Consider the following 27,614-nt stretch of genomic DNA (forward strand, 5'->3'; position numbering starts at 1 on the left):
GGAACCACTGAAATGCCTTCCCAGCCCTCTGAGCCTGAAGGATCCACAGGGCTTTAAGGTAAACTGGGCTGAGCCAAGGAAGCAGAGCTTCTCACAGGCTCAAGCACTTCTCACCTCTCTGCTCTCAGGTGAGTTCACCGGGGCTCAGAGGACCTTGTGAGAGGGCTTGTTTATCTCCTCTGTTTTGTGAGTGTTTCTGTATGAAGCTGTCTGTCTGAGTTTTGCTGTGGTTTTTCAAAGGCTCCAACTCAGGCTGGCTGCTTATGGGTGTGCTCTCAATTTCCCGAGCTTGGGCACTTTGTTATTGCATTTCTTGAGTACTTGGGATGCCACATGGAAACAGGTTGCTGTCTATGGAATGGTAACCATGCCTAGGGAAACGGCACTTTGAGCTTAATTTATTTCTCTGTTCAGACAGGTGACCACGTCCTGCTTCAGCAGAGCAGCATCCCACTACATGCACACCACATTCCTCAGCCAGAGCTCTGCTAAGCCCTTCAAGATGAGAAATAGGAAAGGCTTGTTTGTACCTTCTGTGTTTCAGGTGTTCTAGAGATACAAACTGAGACACGTCTAAAATGCGACCTGTGCTAGAATCCCCCCAAAATAAGGTAGGAAAAAACAATTTGAAGAGATGTCTCCCTTTATCAGCACCAGCACCGCGGCGGGTAAGGGACTCGCTGTGACCAGCTGACATAAGAGAAGGTCCTGCAGATCAAAGGGTTAAGGCCGGGGAGGTTTTGGGGGACCAAGCCCCAGTGCAGGAGGCGGGCGAGGCCCCGATGCCGGCGGTGTCCCGCTCCAAGCGCGGCGTTCTGCTCCCACCTAGTGGGCGTGGGGCAAGGGGCCGGGCCAGCTGCCCCCCTTAGCGGGGCTCTGGGACCCCCTGTTAGCGGGGCCAAGGCTCAGCAGCGCCCGTCTGGTGCTGTGTTCCCGACTCGATGCTGCAGACGCAGCGCAGGATCGGCGTGTCTGTGTTTGGGGTCACAGAACGGTTCAGGTTGGAAAAGCCCTCCAGCATCACTGACTTAACCCGGCACTGCCGATGCCACCACTAAACCACGTCCCCGGGGTGTCTTTCAGATGCCTCCAGGGATGACTCCACCACTCTTCCTGGTCCAGTGCCTTAGCACCCTCTCAGTGATGATGTCCTACCTAAGATCCAGCCTAAACCTCCCTGGCACAAGTTGAGGCCGTTTTGTCTCGTTCTTTTTCCTTGTTACCAGGAGAAGGGACTGACCCCCACCTGGCTGCACCCTCCTGTCAGGCAATTGTAGAGAGTGAAAATGTTCCTCCTGAACCTCCTTTTCTCCAGGCTGAGCCCCTCAGCTCTCCCAGATGCTCATCAGACTTGTGCTCCAGATACTTCCCCACCTCTGTTCCCTTTTCTGGACATCCTTCAGCCCTACAGTGTCTTTCATGTAGTGAAAGGTCCAAAAACTGACCCCAGAATTCAAGGCACGGCCTCACCAGCACACAGTACAGGGGTATGGTCCCTGCTGTGGTCCTGCTGGCCACACTATAGCTCACACAAGCCAGATTTGACTTTCTTGGCCAAATAGCTTCTAATTATGAGGGGATTTCCCATCACTGAATTTATAAAAATCCCAATTATGGGAGGAGGAGGAGAGGAAAGATTTCTCTCACTGTGGCAGAGCCCTGTGTGCTTGGTGCTGAGAGAACTGTTCAAAGCCACCGCGTCCCTCACAGCCACCAGCACTGCTGCTCCCCGGCTGCTTGGGCAACACCCAGGGAGACAGCGACCCATCCTGGGGCTCTGTGGCATCTCAGAGGCTGTGGCAGCACCCGAGAAGTGCGCTTGTCCCTTCACATCCTTTTTAACACATGTACAGCACAGCGCGGGGCCGTCACTCACAGCAGCTCCGATCCATCCACAGCCTGCCAGCCCCAGAGAGTTGTTTAACCTCAGTGTGGGAGGAGGAGGAGGAGGATCAATTCAGCCCTGTGCCATCGCACAGGGCTTGGGGTTCGGCCGGGTGCAGGCTGAGTGCCTGTCACTAGATGGCAATGCCACGAAGTGCCAAATTCCACCGGCAGATTTTGTGAGCAGGAGCTCAGGCTGCGCCTGAGGTCCCCGAAAGCTGCTGCTCCTGTTTGCTCTGGGGTGGTCACCAGCGAAAGCCTCGCTGGCATTTCTACGACTGAGGCTGATTGGACCTTAAGTTATTTTTTTACATGTTGTATTCAATGCTTTTAGGTATGTTTAAAGCATACTATTATAATCCTGCAGCATCCTCTGGCGTTTTCTATTATTGCTGGAGTCCCTGGATACCATAATTGGCAAGTTTTCAGAGGTCCTGAATAGATTATCTTTCCATATCTATGAAATACTTTAAATAATGCAGCCAAAGACCCTGGAAGCTCCAGCTGGGAAATGGAAATGTTGCTTAAACCACTTAATTGCTTACTGTGCTAACAATTACTTTGTGGAAACTGAAAGCAGAATCCAGCTGTTTTGGGGAAAACCAGGAAGAAGTGAGCATGGGAGACATTCTACAAAGAATAGACACTCAAGTGGACAGCATGTGCCATGCTGACACCTGCAAAGGCAGCACAGAACTGTGCTCTGGGGCTGGTGACAACCCCATGTTTGTTCAAACAAAGCAGGACCAGGTGCTTGTATTTATAGACACCGTGTGCCCATTTTTGGTGAAATCCTGAACAGCTTCAGCCCATTAAAGGCAGGAAGAGTTTGTGGGGTGGCCGAGTTGGCCAAGGAGAGGATAAGCTTCGAGTGACAATTGCATCAGGGGTTGAAGTAGGGTAAGTAAGTTGGTCCTTAGCTCCAAGTGCCATGTGTTGTTTGTCTGTGGCTTGTCCGTCAGTCTGAGCTCCACCTGCAGGCAAGCCACTCACAAACCAGGGTGTGTTACACCTGGTATGGCTTCTGCCAACCTGAAAGCATGTGTGTGGGGTTATCTAGCAGGTGAGAGAGATGCCCAGTGCATTTAGAGTTCAGTTGCTCCCAGCTGGAGCAGCTCCAAGATCACTTTGGGATCATCTTGGCAGTCCTCAGCATGTCTAGAGTCTTCTCCTGCTCGTTGCTCTCAGTATGAAGTGCAGGAGCTCCCATGGAATGGAGCAGGTTGGTATTACACACGGTGTCCTGGAGGAGTCATACAAACACCATTTTCTCCTTTCACAGAGACTTGATGAATTATGTGGACCCCACCTCACCCTGCAGTGTGAATGGCCTTACAGTGCAGCTCCAGGCCAAATTAAGTGTAGACCCAAGCTCCCTGTGCTGGCTTCCCAGGTTCCAGTCAGGGAATCTTTCCTTCCACTCCTACAATGCCATGTAGCTGATACGTGCCCAAAAGCAGTGCAGTGAGTAAAAACTGGGGCTGCAAATTCCCAGCCCGCTCCCTCACCTGTTTTATCATGGGGCTTCTAAACTGCTCATTGCATATTCCAGAAATGAGGAAATTAAATCCTTTCGTGCAAGAAGGGAGATGCACATATTTGCAACAGCATTGAGAAGAAAGCCCAAGTCTGCTGCTACTCATTCAGTGTTAACTTTAAGCAGTTTGTTACAAGTTCCCATCTTATGTGTGTTAAAACAAGGTGTCCCCATCTTTTTTATGAAGTAGATGTATAGGGCCTTGCTGTAAATGCACCCTCTTTGGCAGGCTCTTTTTCTTACCATCTGTAAAATGCAACACCTCTGTGGGTCTTGGAAAGGAAGCTGAGCCTCTGCTGTTCCAAGCAGAGAAAGAAGGTGATATTTATAGTCAACTAACCCCAAAACTGTGATTTTTCAGAGCTGCTCATGCTCAGAACATCCCCAGCCCTCAATTCTGAATGTGCTTCTTTATACAGATCTCTTCAGGAGCCGGCCACACTTCATCCTGCTGTTAATGCTTTGAGAATTAGCATGAGGTGTGACATGAAAAGCAGCCTGCATACCTGGCACTGTGCTTACACAAACAGCTTCTCCCTCACGTTACCTCCTGTCCTGCCCCAGTCAACCACTCCAGTTGATATCCCGGGTCTCCTGCACGCCGGGTGTGCCTGGAGGCGATTCCTGATTGCTCTGTCTTGACCCGATCAAGGTGTTAGCAGGTGAAAAGTCCCTTGCAGCTGGCATGAAAAAGAAGATTGAAATGCATTATTGCTGAATGGGTCCAGATCAGATCTTGCCACTTTCCAGAATAAATACCTGGTGAGAGGAGGTGAGTTCATGACTCCCTGACATTTGCACCAAAGGTGCCATTTCATTTTCCTGCAGAGCCAGCCTGATTTGAGGGAACATCACAGGAGTAATGACATGTTCTAGCTGCCTCCATCTCTGTTCCCATCATTAAAAGGAAGCAGGAGCAGAGTGAGCTGCCCTGACCATGGCAGTGTTTAAGGCTTGACTTTGCAGCAGTGTCAGCAGGATCATTTACTGTGACCCTTCCAGGAACTTTTAAGCTTCCCCCTCCATCGTGTCTGTCTGAGAAGTGAATACTTCCTTAATTCCTGCCTTTGATTTTTCCCTCTCTGCTTGTCTGCTTTGCCAGACAGCACATGGAAGTTAGTGCAAAACCAGTGCAAGTTCTACTGTGAGGTCCAGAAAACCCAGTGGCTCCCCTCGAGCTCAGAAGGGATGCAGGGGGAGCTGGCACCCCAGATGGCATCTACCCTCCAGTACTATCCCTCTTTAATGGCATTAACTGCTCCTGACAGCACAGGCTGCCCACCATTAATTAGGAACATGAAACAATTGGCAGAATTATTTAGGGCTTCTTATTTAGAGTCTTGTGAGACCAAGGGGAATATCCTGATTCGGGACCTTTCCCTATGGATACGGTGGAAAAAAAATGAGGCTCAACAGAACCACCAAAGTCAATAATTTAATCAGGAATTAATTCACATGTCAATGGGACTATGCAGCACACTGATAGAGAGTAAACCTCTCCCTTCCTGTACACACAGCCTACAGCAGCTGCTTGTGAGGTGCCTCTGTACCTGTGACATCTCACAATGTCAGAGCTGGTCTTCATTTTGAGCACATTCTCAAACTTCACCCAACCCTGCTCCTTGGTGCAAGAAGCCCAGTTGAGCATGTCCATGCAAGATATGAAGTTCTCAGCACTTCTCTCAGAGCAGCTGCTCTCAAAGGTTGTTGCAGGAGAGGAGATTTAAAGAGTCATAAAAGGAGTAACACTCAGGTAATTCTGAGTTTTCTTAAAACTTTTATTGCAGCGCAATTCCACTGAATAAAAGTTTCTCAGTAAGACTTGCAAGGCCAACCCACTGTGCCCTCAGAACTCATTCACCTAGTTGGCGAGGGCTTCTCTAGTGTTTCCTCCAGAGGGTTGCAATGTGATCGTGTTGATTAGCCTGGCTCATTCTGACATTTCAGATCTTGTGGGCTATCAGCTGAGAACCTTATCTTGGGCAAGAGTTTATCTTCCCACACTAATGAGAACAGCACACCTTTAGCCAGGTTATAGTAAATGTCCAAAACAAATTCTTAGCAGTGCTCATGGCTTTCTCTGATAATACTTTGGGTGGAAAACAGTCCTAGTATCTCCATAAAAGATTAGCAGAATATTTTTTCTTTAGGAATGACATATTTTTGGGACACAGCAGCACTGCCTTTCTCTGAGGCACTGAAACAGGTTGCTCAGGGAAGCTGTGGATGCCCCATCCCTGGAAGTGTTGAAGACCTGGGGCCCTGAGCAGCCTGATCAAGTGGATGGCATCCCTGCCCATGGCAGGGGCTTGGAACTAGATGATCTTAAACTTCCTTCCAACACAAACCATTCTGTGATTCTCTGATTTATGATTCTATTCTACTCCTTTTTGTTCTGGTGAACATTTTTGACCACATCCTTCCACCGGAGTGTTCCGAATGTTACAGAAAGGAAAGAGACTCAGGCTCTTAAAATATTGATTTGTGGCAGCAGGGTTACTTTGTGTGAGATGATGTTAATTGAACCAGATGCTGCAGTAAGTGGGTGAACGAACAGCAAGTGTTAAAAGGTCAATAATATTGTAGAAGTCCTAATAAAGAGGAAAGCAAACAGTGCTTCTGCATCATGGGGAGGTGAAATCCAGATTGTGTCCAAGGTGCTACACTACAAAACCTATTAGTTACACATAATCAGGAAAATATATTGACTGAAGGCTGTTGAAAATGGATCCATGCCATGGCTTTAATCACAGCAGAAGCAATCAGCATCAAGAAAGGGGCTGTAGATGGAGGGAGAAGCAATGTGATGCTCACTTAAGTCCTGCTGGGGGAATCACACTGCACAGCACTCTGAAGTGGAGACAAGAAGCGTCTCCATGATGTTATCATTAGCCTGAGTGGTCTGGATGGATGGACATAATCAGCCCAAAGCCAACAAGCTTTGCACACACCTCAGCACACTTCACTTGAATCACAGAATGATGTGGGTTGGAAAGGACCTTAAAATCATGTTACTCCAAGCCTCTGCCATGGGCAGAGATGCCACTCACTAGACCAAGTTGCTCAGGACCCCATCCAACCTGGCCTTGAACACTTCCAGGGATGGGAGTTCCCACAGCTTCTTGACACGTGGGTACCACAAAAGCCGCCTCCACGAGGAGGGGTGTGGCTGTCCCAGCAGCTCACACTGAGCTGGGCTGGGTGGGTGGCATGTCACCCGTGGTGTGAGGTGCACGGGCTCAGGAGCAGAGGAAGAACAGCCCCACACCGTAACCAGAGCGGAGCACACACTGCCGGAGCAGGGCCGGTGCGGGCTCCTCCCGCGAGGGGAGGGGAAGGGAGGGGAGGGGAGGGGAGGGTGAGCTGGCCCCGCCACCCCCGGCCCGGCCCGGCCCGGCAGGGACAGAACCGGCTCCTGCTCCCTCCCGGTGCCCGCGCTGCCGGCAGCTGCTCTGCGCCCCTGCCGCGGCCATGGAGGCTTTCTGCGGGTCCCGCTTCTGGGTAAGCTTCTCCATCCCCTCCCCTCCCCTTCCCTTCCCACCCGGCCTGGCGGAGGGGCCGGGGCAGCGCCGCGTCCCCCGAGCGTCCCCCCGGGCACGGGCAGCCCGGACCCCGCGGTTCTGCCCGGTCCCCGCGGTCCTGCCCGGTCCCCGCGGTCCTGCCCGGTCCCCGCGGTCCTGCCCGGTCCCCGCGGTCCTGCCCGGACCCCGCGGTCCTGCCCGGACCCCGCGGTCCTGCCCGGACCCCGCGGTTCTGCCCGGTCCCCGCCGTTCTGCCCGGACCCCGCGGTCCTGCCCGGTCCCCGCGGTCCTGCCCGGACCCCGCGGTCCTGCCCGGTCCCCGCGGTTCTGTCCCTACCAAGCCGGCCGTGCGGTGCCTCCGCTGGGGCAGGAGCAGCACAAGGGCCGCTCCGTTCTGTCTGTCCTTCCGCATCTCCACACCAGAGCCGAGACCCTCCCGCGCAGAGCATCCCACGGGGGATGTGGTTTTCCCAGCACAGCCCGTGTCTGGATCTCACACTGATGAACCCGCGGTTCTTCCCTTCTGTTTTAGCGCGTGTTCTGCTCTCCCGAGTCACTTCCATGACTGGCAAAGTGCTCCCCGTTCTGTGGTTTGTTACAAGAGGGATGGGTTCGCGGCAGCCGAGGGTGGTCACCAGCCCCGGAGGATTACGGTGACTTCTGTCGGTACTTGGAGCCCTTTGGAAAGGCTGATTCCAGCAGGCACTGGGTTTGTAAGCACAAAAGTTTGGAAACTGCTGCCGTGGTCTGCTCTGATGGTGGGAGTGTGTAAGCGCTGTGACTGGGTTTCCCCGAGGTGCAGTGTGATGTTTGCCTCCCTGCTGTGTAGGCAGACACTCAGACCAGGAGAAGCCATGGGGATTTGAGCTCGTGTGCTGAACCTGGAACTGCTCCCCAGTGCATCAGTTTTTGTGTGTCCCTTTTTTATATACTGCTTTAGCTCACGGGAGATATATTTTTTTAATTTTTTTTTTTCAAATGAGCTGGAATGAAAAGGAATGTCTGACGTTGCATCACTGCTGAAAAGCTACTACAGGGCAGCACAAGCACTTGGCTCCGAGCACTTTATGCTGAGTTGCAACCTCAGACAACTAATTACCTTTCAATATCTGTCCCAATATTACTATTTAAAAGAGGAGTTTGGCTCCTGAACCCCTTAGTTACATTGCTTTGTTTGTATTTCATTTCCAAGTGCGCTGCACTCTGCCTCAACAGCTGGCAGATAAGCTTGCTCAAACAAGTATTTTCGTGTATTGTTTCTACCATCAACACTTCTAGAAGAGGAACAAGCACAAACAGATTGACTCTGCTCCCTGATCTGTTGGCTGCCTTCAAAAGCAGGTCTTAGCTTCTCAAGGGAGGCTGGTAGTGCAACAACTCTTGTAGCAGTTTATTGATGTGTCAGTGTAAATATCCAGACAGATTTCCTGGTTTGAAGTATGAAGTAAGTGTATAATTCTGTACTTTATGCTGCAAACTCCAGCATGGTGCCCCCTGTGCTGTTCTCTGGGGTGTCTGTGCTCTCTGTGGACCCGTTTTCTTTCTTCCACAGTTGCTTGGGGTCAGAACAACTTTCCATCTATTTAATTGTTTTAAAAAGTAGAACTCAACAGCTCTGAGAAACGTAACACTGACTTCATGACCAGCAGGTTGAACTCAGTGGTCATCCTATTTTTGGCAGTATTTTCTCTTAGCAGGAGTGTACACAGTGCACTGATTTTCTAGGATATTTTAAGTGATGACCAGATAGATGGCAGCCACCTTGAAATGATTTGCTGTGCAAATATGTTCCACAAGAAAATGTAGGTAGGTTTCTATATGAAATCTGCCCACAAAAGTTGTGTTTCTCTGCACCAAATTAATGAATGGTGTCCAGCTTTGCAGTTCAAAACAATAACTTGATCAAATGTGAACCAGAATTAATGTTCACTTTTTCATTTGCTGATGAACTTAGACTCCCCATTTTTTGTCAAAGAAAATCTAGATTTTTTGGAAGCTCAATGTCATATCGGTATCAGTTTTGAAATTGTTTAGAGTGAAAGGCAACATGTTGTTCCAATTTAATCAGTTCTTTGTTTTGGGAGTTAAATCAACTACAATATTTTTGTGTTAAAAGGGGATCAGAATAAAACCAGAATAGTTCAGAATCAGCTCATGAAAATGTTTATCTCGAAATAGATCAACTTAAACAGATGATTGATTTATGTTGGATTTTTTTGGCTTATTGGAAATTTCAAGGTTTCAACTCCTCACCCTGATTCAGGGTGGGGAATTTTGCTGGAAATTTTGCTGGTTGGATTTTTTGTGGTTTTTTTGCAGAGGCAAAATAATTTCCTGTTCAACCCATTTCAGAAATAAGAAATGAAAGGGAACACTGTAGATCACATTAGAAATCTGTAAAAGCTTTTGGCTTCCAGCTACTGCTTTACCTGTTGAACATGGAATCAGCAACTTGCTAATACAAATGTATATATTTTTATATAAAAGAGGAACAACTGGAATTATTATGTTTTCATAATGCATTTTGAACAATCTCTTCATCTGAACACTTGGAATCATACTGTTTAGTTTAGCTGTTAGTATCTCCTAGCAGTGTTCCCCTACTAAATGTCTTTGGGGAGGGGATGGATGTGAGAGCACATACCCACACAAGGCAGGCCTTAGGTGTGTTCTTCACCAGTGCCCATAATTACCTCTTAATTGTGTCACATATTTGCTGTGTGATAGTGAGAGTGCTAAGTAGGTGTGCCAATTAATGTGACCCACAATCTCCATTTTAAGAAGCAGATACCAGTGAATTACAATTTTTGTTGCTTGTATCCTCTACTGTAGTAAAACCAGCTGGCTTCTTTGGGTGGTCCTGGGGAGTGTTTGCTACACAAGTGTTTCAGACTAGTGATTAAAGAGCACAAACCTGAAAAAAACCTGAGTTCTGTTCTTGTCTTTCTGCAGCTCAGCCTCTCTAAGTAAGAAATGGCACAGTGGCTGCTGTGAGATTAAAACTTTGGGTGCTCAGCACTGCTGTTGAGTAATGTTGGGATGAGGGGCAAATAAACACCTTGGTCTGCACACAGGCAAAATGCCTGGGCTTTAACCAGCAGCTTGTGTTTTGTGTGGTGTGGGTTTTTAACAGCATAAATGGGAAATGAGAGAACAAGTGATAGAACATTTCAAAGGGGACACCACAATTTCTCAGTTCCTTTTAATCCTGCTCAGCTGACAGCTCGGTTTCCTTGCTCTCCCTGTGTCTCGTTTTTCCCCACCCCATGTGGAGTGCTGGCTCCTTCATCCAGAGGCTCTTGAGTAATCCAGCAGGAAATTGCAGCAACTCTCAAGAGTAAACCTCTCAAAGCCTCAGTTTTGGCTTTGTGATCGTCTCATACAAAGCACCCCTTTAACCTTTAGGTTTGGGGGTATTCCTTCACCTTGAGTCATTCTGACAAGTTTTGGTACACTCGGGCTAAAAGTCATGCTGCTCTCTGAACCAGCAGAGCAGGAAAATGCATTTCCAAAGTGCCACAAGTTTCCCTTCTGCATAACTTCCTCTTTTGCTGCATCATGTTTAACTTCTTTTGTAGCTGAAGATGACTCAGCATAGCTGAGGCAGAAATGTTTCTTTCAAGGAAGGTGACAGATAGTGTACACTTGTAGCATATGTACCAGTCTATTTAAACCCTCCCACATCTTACGTGGTTTGGCCCGAAATTAATAACAAAACGTTTAATTTTAATAATTCCATTGTATTTTCAGCTGAATCAGTTCCAGCAGAGGATGAGTAAAGCAGAAGGTGATGGGAGATCACTGCCAAGGAGGGATCCTGCAGTTGGGCAGTATGGTCCAGGCTGCCTGTTGTTTATATTTTAGCTTCCCCTTCTGCCACCCTGTGCTAAACGCAGTATGTTCAGTGTTTATAGATATCTCTATATGATCTTTTTTAACTGTGTCCAACTGGAGCTGAATCCCCCTCCTGTAAATCTCTTCACAAATAACTGCATGAGGTACCTGTATTTTCTCATGTTAGGTGGGAGATCAAATGAGGTGACTTTAACAGTCCCTTCAGACATCAAATCTGTGAAGTTATGATCTCTCAAAAGGGTAGCTCAGTTGGCAACATCCTGAACTTAAAATTAATTAGGTACTCAAGCTCAAATTCTCCAAGATTTTCAGATTTTTGACATGAGTTGAATGGAAGCTGTTGCTAAATGATTGGGGCCAGAGATTCTCAATGTCAGGAGCAATATAAATATAAATATTTAGCACTGGATTTGGAGTATTAGCCAGGACCTGATAGTGTTCAACTGTGTGTAAATGGCAAGACTGTATAGTCAAATAGCCTGGATTTGACACTCTTTGGGAAAGACAGAGTATGGATCTGAGAGCTGTGAGCAAAACTTGATACCACTGAAAGCTGCCAGTATCAAGTGACTCCTTTGGTGACATTGTCAATTAGTGAAACTCTTCAGCTTTCAACACAACTGCTCCTCCCTGGGTCATTTTAGCTGTTGTGACACAGCTGACAGCTGTGCTGTCTGGGATTTTGGAATGCTATAAAGCTTGCCTCCTGAAAAGAAATGATACTGAAACTAAATCCAAGTCGCATGAGGGGCTCCTTAAAATGTAGCTAAACTTTAATTGCTGTGCTTAGGAATAGAAAGCATTCTGAGATGGGCCTTGCCTACCTGGTAGGCAAATTGCTGTGTCATGGGAGAGATAATCCTTTCATTTAAATCTGTGCAAATTTGTAATGTATTAAAATAAGGAGACGAATAATGTTTAAATTTTACTTTTTTAATTAAAAAAAAACCTTTTTAAAAACATAATAAAGGAGATCTTTGATTTTTCCCAGTATACTCATGTTTGATTATCTCCTGATCCTGACTTGACTGTGATGGACCATCATCCACTTGCAAATTCCTTGGCTGAGCTTGTGGAGAGCAGAGTGAGCCAGAGATCTTCCTAGGAATGTGCCCAGGCTTTTGAGCAAGCAGCAGCCCTGATTCCATGCTGGGCCTAAGTGAGCTGGCATCTTGTGCCTGTACTAATCTCATGGCAGCATGAGAGGTGAAGGCAATGCACTAAAATTCAGGTAATTTACAGTAATGTCACGTACCAGTGTCATAAAGCCCTGAATTAGAACAGAATGAAGGAGATGGAGAAGAGAAACTGTTTCATGGGAGTTGTTCCAAAAGTCATTTAGTTTCAGAAATAATTCCTGTTTTTCTCTCTGAAACGGAGAATGCATTTAGCACTTCTGCAATTAAAAGAAAAAGTCTCTCCTCTTCCCCCCAGCTGAATGATTTTTATTCTGGAATATCTTCCAACTGCTCTCGGAGCAGTACTGATGGCAATTTTTCTGTGCCAATCCTTTTTATTAGTAGTATGCATCAGCCCAGCTGGATGGGCTGGCTTAAATTGACATTACAGTGGGACTGTGTCCTACTGTGTGAGCTGTTCCTATCTCTTCAGTTGAGCTCCATTTATGATGAGCCTTAAATTAACCCAATTCCTTTAACTGAAAGGAGATGGGATGGCTTAAATCAAGGATATCCCCCCACAGCCATTATCCCACTGGTCTGCAGCAGGGCACCCCACTCCTTTACTGGTGCTTGCACAAGGCCATAGGAAAAGCTGTCAGTGATGCCAGTAACAGGAAATTTTCTCCCCAACAGCTTTGGTCAATTTTAAAAGACAGTTGGGAACTTCCTTGTGTAGGAACAATCCTGTTTCATTTTCTTCTCAATCCTCCTTTTGATTCTTGAGCATTTTTACCTGCAGTGTTGCACCATGCCCTCTCCTCCACAAATAAAAAATGTCCCTCTGTCCGAGCAAGAGGACTGAGTGTTACTGTAACAGCTGTAGTAGGTGGATTTTAAGTTTACTTTAGGTGTGTGTTGTCTCAGATCCATATATATATATATAGTGTGATCTCCTTCACTATCTCCCTGAGGCTACAGGTGCTTTTCCAAAAAAAAAAAAAAAAAAAAAAAAAAAAAAAAAAAAAGCCCTGGGCTTTTTACCTGGGCTCCCATGGTTGTGGGGAATATGAACCTGCCTTTTTTTCATCCTGCCATATTTTTGTACCTGACAGCAAAGAAAGCCTGAACTTCTAATCTCAAAACTCAAAAAACTGGAAGGAGAATAAAATAGGAAATTTCTGTCTAGTACTGCTGACTAGTCCTCAAGTACATGGTGGGGTTAGTGGCATTTGTATCATGAAACTTCAGCTTGAGCAAAAACCTGTGACAAGTTACTCCACGATCATAAACTAACTGCTGTAGCCCTGGCCTTGTGCCAGGCCTATTTGATCCCATAAAATAAGCCACTAAAAATCCTTTTACTGCTACAAAAGAAAGTTCAGCGTCCTGCCCGGTGTCCTTCACTTACGTAGTGCAGTGTTCTTTGTAAAACAGAAAAATACCATTTCTGGTTAGTAGCTGTATGGTTCATGCAGAACTGTAAATGCTTATGTCCTTCAACCTTCTCTCTGAGCAATATTGCTGCAGTGAAGAATGTTGTTACCTCTTGCCCTTACCAGGTGGGGAGAAGGTTGTTCTGAAATCATGAGGAAGAACTGAGCTGTGCAGCATGCAGCTCCTTCTGTAAGGGAGACATCATTCCTTTGGAATTGTAAATGGGTGATGGTGCTCTGAAAAGCCCATTTGAAACTGGTAGTCTTCTGGAGGGCTGGAGCTGTACTTGCTGGTATTTCTGCTCTAAAATTACTATTAGAGTTGGTCCCAAAGAGTTTATTAACAGGGACCAAGCAGAGGAGATGGACACCAGGTGGAAATGGGAAGTGAGACATGGAGAGGCTGAGATGAAGCTTGTGCTGTAGCTAAGATTGAGCCCTGGTAGTTTTTAGTGTTGCTGTTCAAATCCACTCTCATTCCTAGGATGAGGAAGTGTGGTAGAGCCAAGAGAAAGACATCCTTTTTTTTTTCTTTCCATTTTTTTCCTTTATTTTTTTTTTCCCAGGCTGTGCAAGTGAAAGTCCCTGGCAGGGTATTGACAAGACCTAAGGCCAAAAGAAGGGCAGGAAAAGTCTATTTTGCATTTTAATTCCCACTAACCATTTGTTCTACACGAGAAGCCATTCCCATGTTAAAGTACCACAGAGAAGCATTGTTACTTTGAGTTATTCACTTCCCTATCTTCCATCCTGGATGTCTGCCTTCCTAACCAGCTTTCCAGTTTGATTGTTAATCTTCCATAACATGCAAACCAGTGATAACTGATAAGGAAGCACTGATAAGGTTGGTGTTAACCTTGGGTAGGGTGTGAATGATGCCAGCCCAACTGCCTTCACCTTGAGCAGATAAAGTTTGGGTTTGTGTTTCCTGTGCTTGTCACCATTCTTTTGGAGCTGTAGAAATTTAGAGAGGAGCATGTGTTAATGTATCCATTTAAAGGAGGGAAATGCTTGACACTGCAGAGATGCTGTAAGTCTTCCCTAGAGTTTGGACACTCTTTATTGCTGTTTGGGGAACATTACTGCAGCATCAGTGATGCCTCAATATATTAGCTTTTAGATCCTGTACTGCTTTAGGGCATAACTCTGAACTCCATATAGAGTGTTAGCAAGCTCTCTTCACATTTTAGCCACACAAAACAATCCTTTCAGGCCTGAGAACCAAGGTCACCATCACAGCTTTAGGCCCCAAAAAGTAAAAACAAAAGTGAATTTGGGGGGGGGGGGAGGGAGAGCAAACTGGAGGAAAAAGATTTCATTACCTGAAGCTGTAATTGGAGAATTAACCCTTGATATACAAATATCCCAGACTTATTTCTGTCTGAAAAACTTGTGACTGTTGTCCATTTTAGGTGCAGCCTCTGGAAGGCTTTGCACTGCCCAAGCTGTATCTGTTAAAGACCTTTAATAAATACCCACTTTATTCTCTTAACTCTGTCTAGCCTCTGTTCTAGGGAGCCACTCCAAGGCATCATCAGCAATTATTATTACTGCTGTGTAAACCCAGTGTGAGGCAGCTTTATTTTAAGCTTCTGCAATGGAGTAGGAGTTGGTTTAGACTTAAACTCAAGACCAAAACTCTGGCTGGTCTTTTTCAGCAGGTTCCTTTAATGTTAATCATCTGGGGATTTTTGGAAAGGGACAGACAGGAATTTCCCTGTCTCTGTTTTGTAGCTGAGCTCTTTAACTGCTGTAATGGATGACATGCAGGAAGCCCAAGATACATGGCACTGAACTTTTATTTCTTTTAAAGGCATTATCAGTTTCAAGGATGGCTTTTTCAATAGCAATGTTCTTTTCCAGAGGGGAGAACATAGTACTAAGAAAGTACTAAGTATTACAGCAGATTTAATGCTGCTCAGAGCTTCCCCTGTTGAATACCTTCCCTTAATTGAAGATCATATATTTAAAACTAGTCATTTAAATGCAAGTGTTGCTGCCCAGATGGCCCTTAATACAAGAATTGTGTTTATTCAAAAATAGTGGTGTCAATGGTGTGAGTGAAAGCTGTGGCAAAGGCCACTGTCAATGATGTCCTTAACTTAAAGCCCCACTAATTAGTGAGTTTTAGACTCCAAGAGACCCCTTTTCTGCTGTGAAGCTGTAACAAGCATCTCTAACATTTCCCCATGGGTGCTTGAAGTGTATTTTAGTACTAGAGGATTAAGTAAATTGTGTGCCCAGGGAGTTCAGTGTAATGGTCTGGTGACTTGTGCAGTACTGATCTCACCAGCAGAGCCTCCAGCATCCAAGGATCCAAGGGAATGCTGCTGCATTTGGCAGTCAGGAGAAGCCACAGAGCACGGTGAGTCTGGATTAGTGACACATCACAGGTTATTGTCCTCATCACTTGCTTGTGGTGAGTGGGATGGCAGCAGTGCTGGCTGGGATGGACATGCTGGCTCTTGTGGTTTCCCTGGGATGAGTTTTGTGGAGAAAACTGTGCTTCCCCACATTTGCTGCTGAGTTCTTCCCCTTGAGAGGGGGAAGTGGCTGTTGCTGGGTCAGCACAGCCCTGGTCACAGAGCTGCTTGCAGAGTGGGCTGGCACTGAAGGACAGAGCTGTGATGTCCAGGGAAAGGCGAGCAGCTCTCAGGAGAGCACAGAGCCAAGGAGCAGAGGTGCTCCCCAACATCAGTGTGTTAGACCTCTTTTCAGCAGCATGTCCAAAGGAAACACACCCAGACAGTCCAGGGTGGACATTTTCACCCTCAACCAGAACAGGACACAAGGAACATTTCACCTTACTCTGTTTCCCAGGACAGAGTTCAGAAAGGCAAAGCCAGATTACAGCAGGAGCCTTGAAGACAGGAGGCCAGGAGCTGGTGTGTCCCTCCAGCCTTAGCTTCTTGTGTTTGTTCTCCAGGGTGGAGTTCTCTAACTTTACTGCTGCATTGTTGAAGGGTATTTAGCAATATGTAATGAAGTTGGCTTGGTCAGGAGAGATTGTATTGAGCCTTTGTGTCATATTCCGACTCAAAATGAATTGTTTAGGGTTGGAATGGATGCTGGAATTCACACTGTCAATGTGGTGTTTGATAAAGCTGTAAAGTGGGACTTCCAGCTCCACGAAGACAGATCCTTCTTGATAAAAACCACAACTTGATTTAAAAGTAATAATAATAATTCATTGTAGAGTCCCTACTACATGAAACATATCATCATCCAGCCAGCAGCTGCTCACTAATCCCTTCCACTTCCCTGCTAGAAGGGAGACTTGGTAAAAAGGTAAATCCCATGGGCTGAGACAAGAACACTTTAATAATTGAAATAGAATATAATTATACTAACATAATAGTAATACAAAGAGAGACAACAAAAAAGTGGGAGACAGAGCAATGTATCAGCTACTAGGGAGAAAATTAATAAAAGTGTACTTTAAAAAAATAAATATTTAAGAACTCTATCCAAGGACACATTATATACATATGTATATATATATATAGCAACCCAGTCTGGTGTCAGGGAGAGCAAGTTGCTTGTATAGAATTCAACTACTTTAGTGTTTTAGCACTCTGTCTTCTAACAGGAACCCCTCTCCTATTCAGGATGGGAGCAGTCTCCTCTCAGAGCAGAAGCAGATCCTTTCAGAAACAGATTTTTTTTCCAGGAAAGCTTATTTATGTGATCCAGAATGAAATTGGACCTGGGAAAACATCACCAAGAAGCCAGTAGTCAGTCCTGTTACCTTGGCCTTAGGGCTCTCCTTCAGCCCACACCCCTGTTCCCATGTGCCATGGGTGTAGGAGGTTCTTGTTGGCCATCACATGGATACTGCTTCCTGTAGTTTCACATAATTTTGGAAAAGCTCCACTTTTATTCTCATGAATAATTCTACTGAATCTCAGAATCTTACTACTTTTTTTTTTTTTTTTTTTTTTTCTAGGACAGAATTTTTGTTTTCTGACCAGCTGCATTTTTACACTCAGAAGTGCAAACCCTTTGCCTTGTTGAAATAAGAGTAAATGAAAACCTTCCAATGGCTTGGCAGCCCTGCAGTCTGTGTCTTGGATACAATGAGCAGCTTGTGTTCATTTCAGAAGTTAATGGACATCTGGGGCAGTTTCTAGGTTGCTGTCAGACAGCTATTCATGGACATTTTGGTCTTATAGGAAAGGTTTAAATTTTAAAAAAAGAGGGGGAGGCAAGGGGCAGGGTTTTTTCTCAATATCTTTTCTCTTAAACAGAGTCTTTGTTTTATTCTGTGCTTCAGTTACTGCTATTCTTGGTCTGCTTTCCTTTGCCAGGATTCTTTCCAATAAGCAAAAGGAACACAATTGCAAACCTACTCAAGACACTGCTAAACCACATGCAATTTGAAGAGGAAATTAGTATTTTGTTGAATAAATGAGAGTAGATAAGCTCCAACTTGGGAACTAAAGAACTCCAAACTTCCACAGGGCATCTCCTGCCCCAGGCAGGGTAGCTGCTAGAGGAGCTTATTATGTTAGAGTTGCTGAAATGTTTTGATGATGAGCCAAAAAATGGGTGCTCTTTAAATGTTATCATCCATTCTGGTGCCAGAGACCTGCTCACTGGAGGAAAACACAGAAATAGTTTGGATGTGGGGCTGGAGTTTTGTTTTGTTTTGTTTTGATCTTGTGTTTGGAATGCTGTGTAATTGCCCCTGTGCTGTTGATTTGTGGCTGAAGGTTGCCTGAGGCCTGGACAAACCTGTTGAGGTAACTGGGGCTGTTTTTACTCTGCTGGCCCATGCTGGGTGCCTGAGTGCCTCCAAAAAAAGCCATTTCTTGGCTGGAGAGGCACCAGCTGCGCAAAGGGCGCAGTTCAGATGTGGAGCTGGTGGATTTGTGCCAACCTTCACCACTGCCACAGCTGAAGCACTGAATGACAAATGTGTCACAGTTCAGCCACACTGTCCTGCACCCAGCCAAGGCTTTGTAGCCTCATTACCCTTAACAAGCTCATTCCTGTGTTTGTGGGCAGGTACAGAGATGCACTTGCCTTCTGGCAGATCATCAATGAATGGAAAGATTCTCTGCGGGTTGTGGCTCTTCAGTTCTCCTAAAATTAACCACTGCTTTCAGCATTCTATCTCTTTCATGCTGGTAAAACAAAAGAAGGGCTGGAAATACTTTGAGGAATGAGAAGTGGCTCAGTGTGACTGAAACACTTCTGCAGAAAGCTCACACCCAAAGATAATGAAGTAAATTGTTGTAGTGCAAAGATAAAGTATATTTGAGGCAGAGATATCTTAGTTTTGTCATCATCTTGTTAATGGCAGTACAACAAAGTCATTTTGCATTCCCTGCAATTAGGTATTTATCTATCACGTGTAAGATGACGCATCAGATGGCAAAATCCAAGTTGTGAATTTCCAGGAGGTTTGATTAAAACAAAATTCCCCTTCACTGTACTGGAAGTTCTGTTTTAGTCTGAACTTGTGTAACTGTGTTTGCATGCTGTGCATTCGAATCTTTAGGTACAAGTTCATAGGTACAAGTTGTGGTGTCCAGAATCACAGCTGCAAAGCATTACTTGAAATGTTTCCAAGGAAAATTGATTCCTACCTGCACGTTCAGTACATTCCTTTTGCCTTTGTTTAGAATAGGGAAGTAATTAAAGTTGGAAGCATATGAGTAAGGAGGACAAAGTGTTAGTCATAAATGGAGGGGATTTTCCCAGGTCAGAATAAGGTTGGTCTAAATCTGATCATTTTGTCCAGGGCTGGACATTCTTGCTGGATGAGCTCTCAGGTAGAGGATTTCTCCTCAAGAGCTTTGTTTAGCAGAGACACTCCAGGCTGGGAATGCCTGAGGAGTATGGTGTTATCAGCACCTGTAACTAAGCCTCAGCGAAGACAGAAACAAAGGGGATTATCTGCTACAAAATGTGTCCAGCTCTGAAGTACAGTAAGGCAGAAATCTTTCTCTTTTAGGTTTTGCCCTATTTATAGCTGTACTTAGCCCTTTCACTAGAGCAGATTAACCACAAGTGCTTGGGGTAAGTATTTTGGGAAAGCTCTTACTCAGGCCATGTGCTAACTCCATCAGGATCTCAATACAACTTCATTCAAGCAGATATTCCAGTTTGGCAGCGCTTCTGCCTCTCTGTTAATAAATGTGCCTTGTCCTTCTTCCAGGATTCCAACCTTACAATACACACGGATAACCCAGACCTAACACCATGTTTCCAGAACACCATCCTGGCGTGGATCCCCAGCATTTACCTGTGGAGTGCTTTGCCCTTGTACCTTCTCTACCTGAGGCACAGCAGACGAGGGTACATCGTGCTGTCCATGCTGAGCAGGTTCAAGACGGTGAGAGCTCTGTGCAGTGCCCCACGTGCCACACATACGTCATTTTTATCAGTTCAGCATCCAGGGAAGTGCTGCAGTGGGGTTTAAACTATTTTCCCTCTGATTTATCATATTGAAGAGCTTGCTGATAGGAAAAAACAGCCTACATATAGATCTGTGAGGAAGGAAATCCATCCTAGGGGCCCACCTTTCTGGGTAGAGGGAGGATTGCTCTGCCTTGAGCAGTCTGCCTTTGTGAGCTAAAACTGTGCTGCTTCAACCTTAATAAATGTTTAAACCACTGCAAACTGCAAAACAAAGATGTTAAGGTAGTCGGTGGGAATTGTATCTCTTTATGAAAGTGAGCATGAGAAGGGGTTTTGTTCAAGCCACTCTCCCCATGCAATAGCAGCATGATTTCATCTGCATCTTGTGCTTAAAAGGTTCCTGGTGTCAGCAGCCCCTCGGGTCTGTGAGTGGCTGGGTCTAAGAAAAGCAAGAAGGTTGCTTTCCATAGACCATTAAATAACTTAGGTTATTCCTGGAGAAAAACACCAGGCTTCTGCTTCAGGGCATGTCTGCCTTCGCTCTGGATGCTGCCTGTGTTTCCAATCAAAACTAAATGGGAGGGAAAATCCGGGAAAATCCATTAGTCTTTCTACGGGTTGTGATTGCAAATCCCTCAGAAAGCAGTGAGATGAGATCCTTGGTTTGAGTGCAGTGGGACAGTTCATCAGCCTGCAGCTGATCAGTGCTGTGATTGTGTTTACACAGCTTTGATTTGCTGGGAATTTGTGAATCAGAATGGTTTGGGTTTTTTTAGCTCTCTGACCGCTCCTGGAGAGGAGTTTATGCTCTTTCTGTTTGCCTCCTCTCAGCTGTTTGGTGTCCTGCTGTGGTGTGTGAGCTGGGCAGATCTCTTCTACTCCTTCCATGAGCTCCTGCAGAGCAGAACCCCTCCTCCAGTGTATTTTGTAACTCCACTGGTCGTTGGCATCACTGTGGTTTGTAGCTGCTTCTGTTCACTATGACCCCTATGAATAAGTTTTTCTTAGATAGATGAAGGATGAAGAACCTCTTTGCCCTCATTGCCTTATCGGAACCTCTTTTAACTGAATTATTAGTATTTATATCACTAAAGCGAATTTTGCTACCAATAAGGCTGGAGTCACAAATCTCTCTCTTGAGTAGACTCAGCTTTGTAAATTAAAATGTTTATCATGGAGAGATTGTTCTGCCTTCCAACCTGCTTTCACCTATTTCTCTGAGCTTGTCATCCAAGTCTGGAGAGACTTCAAATAGGATTTTGCCTAAATAGAGAGATACAATAGAGCATGGCTTGTGCATTGTTCAGTATAGTCTTGGACTTTGTAAAGCTGCATTATCTAGTGGTTGTTCTTCCATTAAACAAAACAAACTGGCTTTGGCTAGCATGACAAACAGGCTTGTGGCTGTTGTAGGAAAAATAAAGCAGTAAAATTTTCCCATTAAGTTTTTTAATTCCCTTGGTTATTTTTTTTAAAGTCTTATTTTCTACACAAGTCATGATGGTCCATCTGGATCGGAGAAATGGCAGCTCCTAATTTGTTTAAAATGCTTGTAGCTAAATTTCATTTTTCCCAGCCCTGTGTGCAAAGGTTTAAAAATTGAATTCTGAGAACACCAAAATAAATTATTTCACAGTTACTCGCTGCTCTTAGATAGCAGAGGTTTTCCCATTGACTTCTGCGAAGTCATGATGGGGGTTCATTTCAGAGAGGTCCTGCTGTTCTGGTGTCCTTCCAGTAAATGGTGGCTCTAGGAATTGCTAATTGAGAGTGCAAAGAGGGGGAGCACTGGGGTTGTGTTCATGTGTTCCTGTATTTTCTTTTACAGCTCTTAGCCACACTTCTTATCCAGTACGAAAGGCTGAGAGGAGTTCAGTCCTCTGGAGTGCTCATTATCTTCTGGTTTTTGTCTGTGCTTTGTGCTGTGGGGCCCTTCAGGTCAAAGATCATGACTACAGCAGCACAGGTAACAAGCCATCCTTGTTAGCACTTGAACAGTAGGAAATGTAGCGTCCATATCTATGTGAAAAGAATGAATCACCCAAACTTGGAGTCGGATCTGAGCCCAGGTTTTGCCAGAGAGAGAAAGAGAGGAGTTGGGTTCTGTTGTCTTGACTCAGACTTGTGTAGCTAGGAGGGAACTGGATGTGTCAGGCAATGTCAAAAAGCAGATTTTGCTTAGCCCAGGGCTATGCTGGTAACCAGACAGACATAAGAGAGCAATAGCAACGCTGTGTATAGGGGAACAGACTCCTGTCTTTTTTGTCTCTTTTCCTTTTGCAGTTTTTTGCATAAATAGGGGTAGGTAGCAATCAGAGAGGACACATTTTAGTATGTAAAGGTCCTTTTTTACTCAGCAGCTTGGCCACATTAGACAGCTCCATGGGCTTTCTTGTGTCAGTGCCTGATGTGCTGAGGACAGCATTTTGACTCCACTGGGGCTGGAAATACAGAGAAAGTTGAAGGGAGAGGAAAGAAACCTGGGCTGTTATGATTCCTGTTTGAAAACCTAGCAGGTTCTCCCACAGTAAGGAACTTGCTGAGTTTTTCACAGAAACAAATTTCACTAAGTAGGGCAAGGCAGATTGCTCCAGTGATTAGATCATCAAAGCCTGGGAGAGGAAAAGAGTGGTTGGAAAACATTAAGATGATTGCTTCTCTTCAGTGAAATCAGTGTTGATTCTGTTTGGTGATTTCTTGTTTTTATTCTTTCTTCTTTATAATATTAGCAGCATTATCCTGTTAGCAAGGATTTTCCTGTAGCAGGCTGTTGTAAATATTCCAGCAGAGATTGAATAAAACCTTAACTGAGAGCCTGGGCAGAACTTTGTCAGATAATAGCTGCAATCTGGTGAGACCATTTCAAACACCACATAGAGGCAACTTTAATAAGTGAAAAGATTGGACTAACAATGTTTGAATCCATAATCATCTTGAAGTTGTGGGTGCAGAGCCTTAGAACAAGTCTGGGTAACATTTCTCCTCCTGTGACTGCCCGGAACCAAATATTCCTTCTCTTGCACTTCAGGTTTAAAAATTTTAAGTGAACAATGAGAACATTCAGAATGGCATTAGGGCATGAAAGAGCTGTATAAAGGACATACCCTCACAGCAAGAAGTTTTAGGTAAATTGCAGACTCATGATTAGCAAAGGAAATATCTCTAGAGCAGATGGAACTCTTATTATGCAATGCAGTGGTTTTTCTGCAGCTTCTTCTGAAAGCATTTAACACTCACTGCTTGTCAGTGACAAGATATTCAAGCAAAAGGATGTTCTCTGATCTGGGTTGACAATTCCTATGCTTAAGACATGATAGAGGTAATTTAAAAGGATGTTATGTAGACCTGATTCCAGGGGGTGTCTGCATGCAGTGAAGATGTATAACTTTGAACTTGACATGATTTAATGTAAAGCTTGGAAATAAGCATGTTCTTAGGCACTTATCAGAGTACAAGCATACTTTTGTGAGATAATTCCTGCTGGGATCTGCTTTGCAGTATTCAACTGTAGAGGAAGAAAGGAATTGCCAAAAGAAGCAGTGAAAAAGGAGAGAGAGTATGGGGAGCTTGGAAGTACAATAAAACAATCATTTGCAGTGTTTTTTTTCCTCTCTAGGGCCATGTAAATGAAAGGTTCAGGTTTACCACATTTTACATCTACTTTGCTTTGATAATCATTGAGTTGATACTTTCATGTTTCAAAGAGAAGCCTCCGTTCTTTTCCCCTGTTAATCCAGATGCTGTAAGTATTTTTCTCATTGCTTTATTTGGATTTAACATACTATATGGTGTTTTGAGAGTACTTGGCATTGAAAGCAGCCTTGGATTGTCATAGGGATGGCATTACTTAGTGACCCTCGTACAAAACACTGGGTATGGAGAGTAATACTGGGGTTTGGAGTCTTTTTCCATTATCTGTGTCATCAGAAATGGCTTGAAGCTGTGTAGTGAAAGCAGCTCTGCTGCTTGCTGCTTCACAGCAGTGTAAATTATATTTATGAGCATTGAAGTGTAATAATAATTATTTCAAGAGGGTTTTTTGAGGATATGATGCTCTGCTTGCTTAACATTCATCTCGAGTTAGTGAAAATCCACGAGGTTTGTCTTAATAAATGAGTTCTATATGTGTTGAGAACAGATATGGAAAAACATTAATAATAGAAGATATTAGTGGTGTCTCAGCTTAAATTTCTTCTCCAATTCAAAAATAGTCCCTATAACTGGATTTATGCTTGAACCATGCTGAGAGAGAAGTTGAGCTCATGTCCTAAAATGAACATCTCAGAAACTGTGGAATGACATTACACATTATAGGTGTGATTTAAAGGCAGTATATGAAGCAATTTTTAGATATAAAAGGAGTTCAGTGTGACATGGGAAATGAAAGAAATCAATTTTATGGCTCATTAGGACATAGGCACATACATGTAATATACCATATAATACGCCAAAAATTATCAAAATAGACTGTTGTCATATTAAAGTAATGATGAATGTCTTGCTTTATTTATTTTCGTTTTTTTTCCCTCCCTAAACTCATTATAGAATCCATGTCCAGAGTTAAATTCAGGGTTCCTGTCAAGATTGACATTTTGGTGGTTTACAAGGTGAGTTTTCTCTTCAAGCTGTTGGGCAGCTGACAAACCCAAAACCTGCTTGTGATCTGTGTTGCACAGAGTGAGCAGTACAGAGATTTTCCTGCTGTGAGTGGTTGATGTTGGGTTGCTCTTTCATCCGAAATGGTGTCAGCGCTTTGAACATTTGCCTTTTTAGAAACACACAGCCCAAACTTCTTCTCTGCAAATTATGGCAGCAGCAGTGTCACGACAAATAGAATGTGCAACCTGGCCGTGCTCAACACCTGCTGGAATACAACCTAAACCAAGATCTGTGCTCCACAAGATAAATTGTGGCAGCCTTTCACCCAGCTCAGGGCGCTTTTCATTTCCTGTTGGGGTTCATGGGTGAATGCTTTTTTATAAGGACATTTTCTGTGCAAAAGGGAAAGTAAACTGGGTTATGTATATCAGTGATTACCACAAATTGAGGCCACAGACAAAAGATATGTGTGTCAAAGATGCAAATTTGAGGTTGGGCCTGCTGCTCCATGATAAAGAAGTGGAACAGCTGTCAAAGGTTGTGTTAAGACCCAGTTTTTTTTCCACAGTGGTTGAGATCTTCATTCTTCCCCCATCTAACCTTATTGTCCTGGTAACAGCCCTGTAAAGTTCTTTTTAGTGAGAGGATGAGAACTTTCTAAACTTCCAGAATGTTCAGCTTCCTTAAGTAAGATTCTTGGCAACTAGGATGTTTGTATCCCTTGACAAAATTCCCCTTACAGGTGAGGAACTATACTTTTCAGGAAAATCTGATTTTCCTTTAACTCCAGTGAGCTCCACTTCTGCATTTTGTTCACCTCTGACAGTTATTCCAGATCGATTTTATTATTTTCACTTCTAAAGCTTCACTGTTTCCATTTAACACCACAGATTCATCCAAATGCTTCTGGTAGTTAGTTTTCATTGTCTCTTTTTTTTCTTCTTCTTTTTTTTTTTTTTTTTCTGAAGTGGTGTTTTCAGTAAAATACGTGTAATTAGAAATACATCATGTCCTTTCCTTAATTGCAAACATCAATAAAAGGAACAAAGGGTGATAATTATTCTCCCATCTCCCTTTCTGTGGAGTATCTTTTTGCTTTTGTTAGCTTAATAGTCCTAGAGTTACTGACAATGCTGTAAATACTGTTTCTCATACTGAATTGGGCTGTTTTTCTCCATATGTGCAGCATGGCAATTCGTGGCTACAAAAGGCCTCTGGAAGACAAGGATTTGTGGTCACTGAACAAAGATGACACTTCAAAAACTGTCGTGCAAGAACTGAGTAAAGAGTGGGACAGAGAAAAAGCAAAGTTCAAGCAGTAAGTACATGATCAAGTCTGCAAACCTGAGAGCTTGAGCTGAGTCCTGTCAACCCTCACAAGTTGCACATCCATGAAAATGAGCCAGCTAAAAATGCACCCACCACTTCAACCTGTCTGCTCTTCACTCGCTAATAGTCCAACTTTCTTATTTTAATGTGCCTAGGCAGAGGCAAGCAGGAGCCCTGTGGGGCTTGAGTGCCACCAACACACGTTTTAGGTGCTTAAAACCCCCATGGGAAGGTGGTGTCACTTCCCATGTGGAGAAAGGCTGGAGATGTGTGAAGAGAAGCTGTGGAGTTGGTCGAGTTGTAGAAAATGAACAACTTTTCACCACTGTGCTGGTAGTTGTCTGACTGCATAATTGCCTCCCTCCCAGGCATGTTGGAGCAGAGCTTCTGGGCACATAAACCAAAAGGAATTTCTCATCTCCATCCTGAGTTTTTTGGCCTGGCAGTATTTTTAGCCTTAAGGCTCTCAGCAGTGAGCAAGTATTCACTTCCCAGTAGTAAAAATAAGAAAATGAAAACATGTGAAAGGCAGGAGGGGAAAAGACATCCCACTGTATTGCTGAGACCCTACTGCTGTTGCCTTGAAAACTAGCAGCAAAATTGTCCTGGTCTCTTATGGAAATGGGATAAGGGTCAGAATTTGCATACAGTTATAGCCCTGCTTGAGAGGATTTCCTTCTTATTGCATGTTCTGCCCTAATCTAATCTTAAAAAACTACCTGTTGTGCAACTCTATTTCCTTCTCCCACTGTTTGGTGTCCAAAATGTTTCCAAGCAAATAGATGTGAAAATAATGTGTTTCAAATTAAAAATGTCAATAAGAATGAGGCCTCTGCTTCCATTTCCTTTCATTGTAGAGATTTCTTCTTCATGTGGAAGCTTTCCTCTGTTCACTTTTATGCATGTCTTTGCCAAATTGGAAAGACCCTATTATTTGATGATGTTAGGAGAGAATTGTAATTTTCTTGGCAAGGCTGAATATGATGTGGAGAGTTCCACTTTGCAGCTAAAATTTGAAATATTTCCAGCACTAACACCAACAGCTGTCCAGTAGTGCTCTGAATGGATGTGTTATAGTTCTGCTTCAGAGTTTATTTGAGTTTTGTTGTTTTTTGGTTTTTTTGGTTTTTTTTTTTTTCGCACTGTCTTAATGTCTCTATTTTTATGGTGTCAGATAATGTGCATTGTCTGGGTTCTGGTCTTTTTGCACAGACATAAATCTTACTCCCTCAGGCTGTTTTACAGTAAGAGCTCAGCCATCGTGCATGGGGTCCAGGAAGATTTTTACTAGGAAACCAGAAACCGTGCCTGGAGTTTTGTCAGGGGATTCACTGTGTTTTGGAAACTATTCATATAAACTGGGGCCAGTTGGCAGTGAATTTAGCCATAAATTATGAGTCATATTTAGCTCAGGTAAAATTTTGTGGCAACTGTATTCATGATTCTAAGATGGGGAAAAGAGCAAAAACAAAGGAAGTCACTGTACTCCAGGTTGCTGGGTTTCATGGAACTCTAAAAGATCTGTTTATTCTTCACTTATAAATTTATATTCTCTATTCCTTCCTATCAAATAACATTAGTGATAGTTGCTTGTGAGGCATTGTAAATACCTTTTTTTTCCTTTTAACTCTCATTAAATCTGCTCTGGGCAAGCTTTTATGACATTAAAAATGCTGTGTCAATTTGTACACATGTTGAAAGTGTGATGGAAAGTATTTGTAGTGTACATAGTAATTTATTTTTAAAAACTTAATCAGTTGCAGCTTCGACATAGCTGAAGCTTTAAAATTATTTTGTGGTAATGATTATCACATTTCTCCTGTTCCCAGATCTTTTTTGCTTCACAGCTGTCTTGTGAGTTACTGTTAAATGATGGCTAGAAATTAATTTGTTTCCAGTGAGTTACAGGACAGACCAGTGTGGATTTAAAATGTTACTATAGAAAATAAAGCACGCAGAGTATTTTTCC

General features: G+C 44.1%; 1 protein-coding gene across 1 annotated transcript in view; it reads left to right on the plus strand.

Moving 5' to 3' along the window:
• Window positions 1–941: 941 nt before the first annotated feature.
• Window positions 942–27,614, plus strand: part of ABCC3 (ATP binding cassette subfamily C member 3) — a 52,825-nt gene continuing 26,152 nt past the window's right edge. The window contains 11 exon segments of the mRNA XM_062506561.1: window positions 942–1,000; window positions 3,841–4,026; window positions 4,150–4,193; window positions 6,785–6,854; window positions 6,856–6,922; window positions 19,515–19,691; window positions 20,549–20,674; window positions 21,546–21,683; window positions 23,334–23,459; window positions 24,263–24,324; window positions 25,503–25,634. Of these exon segments, the coding sequence (XP_062362545.1) occupies window positions 942–1,000; window positions 3,841–4,026; window positions 4,150–4,193; window positions 6,785–6,854; window positions 6,856–6,922; window positions 19,515–19,691; window positions 20,549–20,674; window positions 21,546–21,683; window positions 23,334–23,459; window positions 24,263–24,324; window positions 25,503–25,634 (1,187 nt within the window).

This window comes from Cinclus cinclus, chromosome 20, assembly GCF_963662255.1.
Source record: "Cinclus cinclus chromosome 20, bCinCin1.1, whole genome shotgun sequence".
In the NCBI taxonomy this organism is placed as follows: domain Eukaryota; kingdom Metazoa; phylum Chordata; class Aves; order Passeriformes; family Cinclidae; genus Cinclus; species Cinclus cinclus.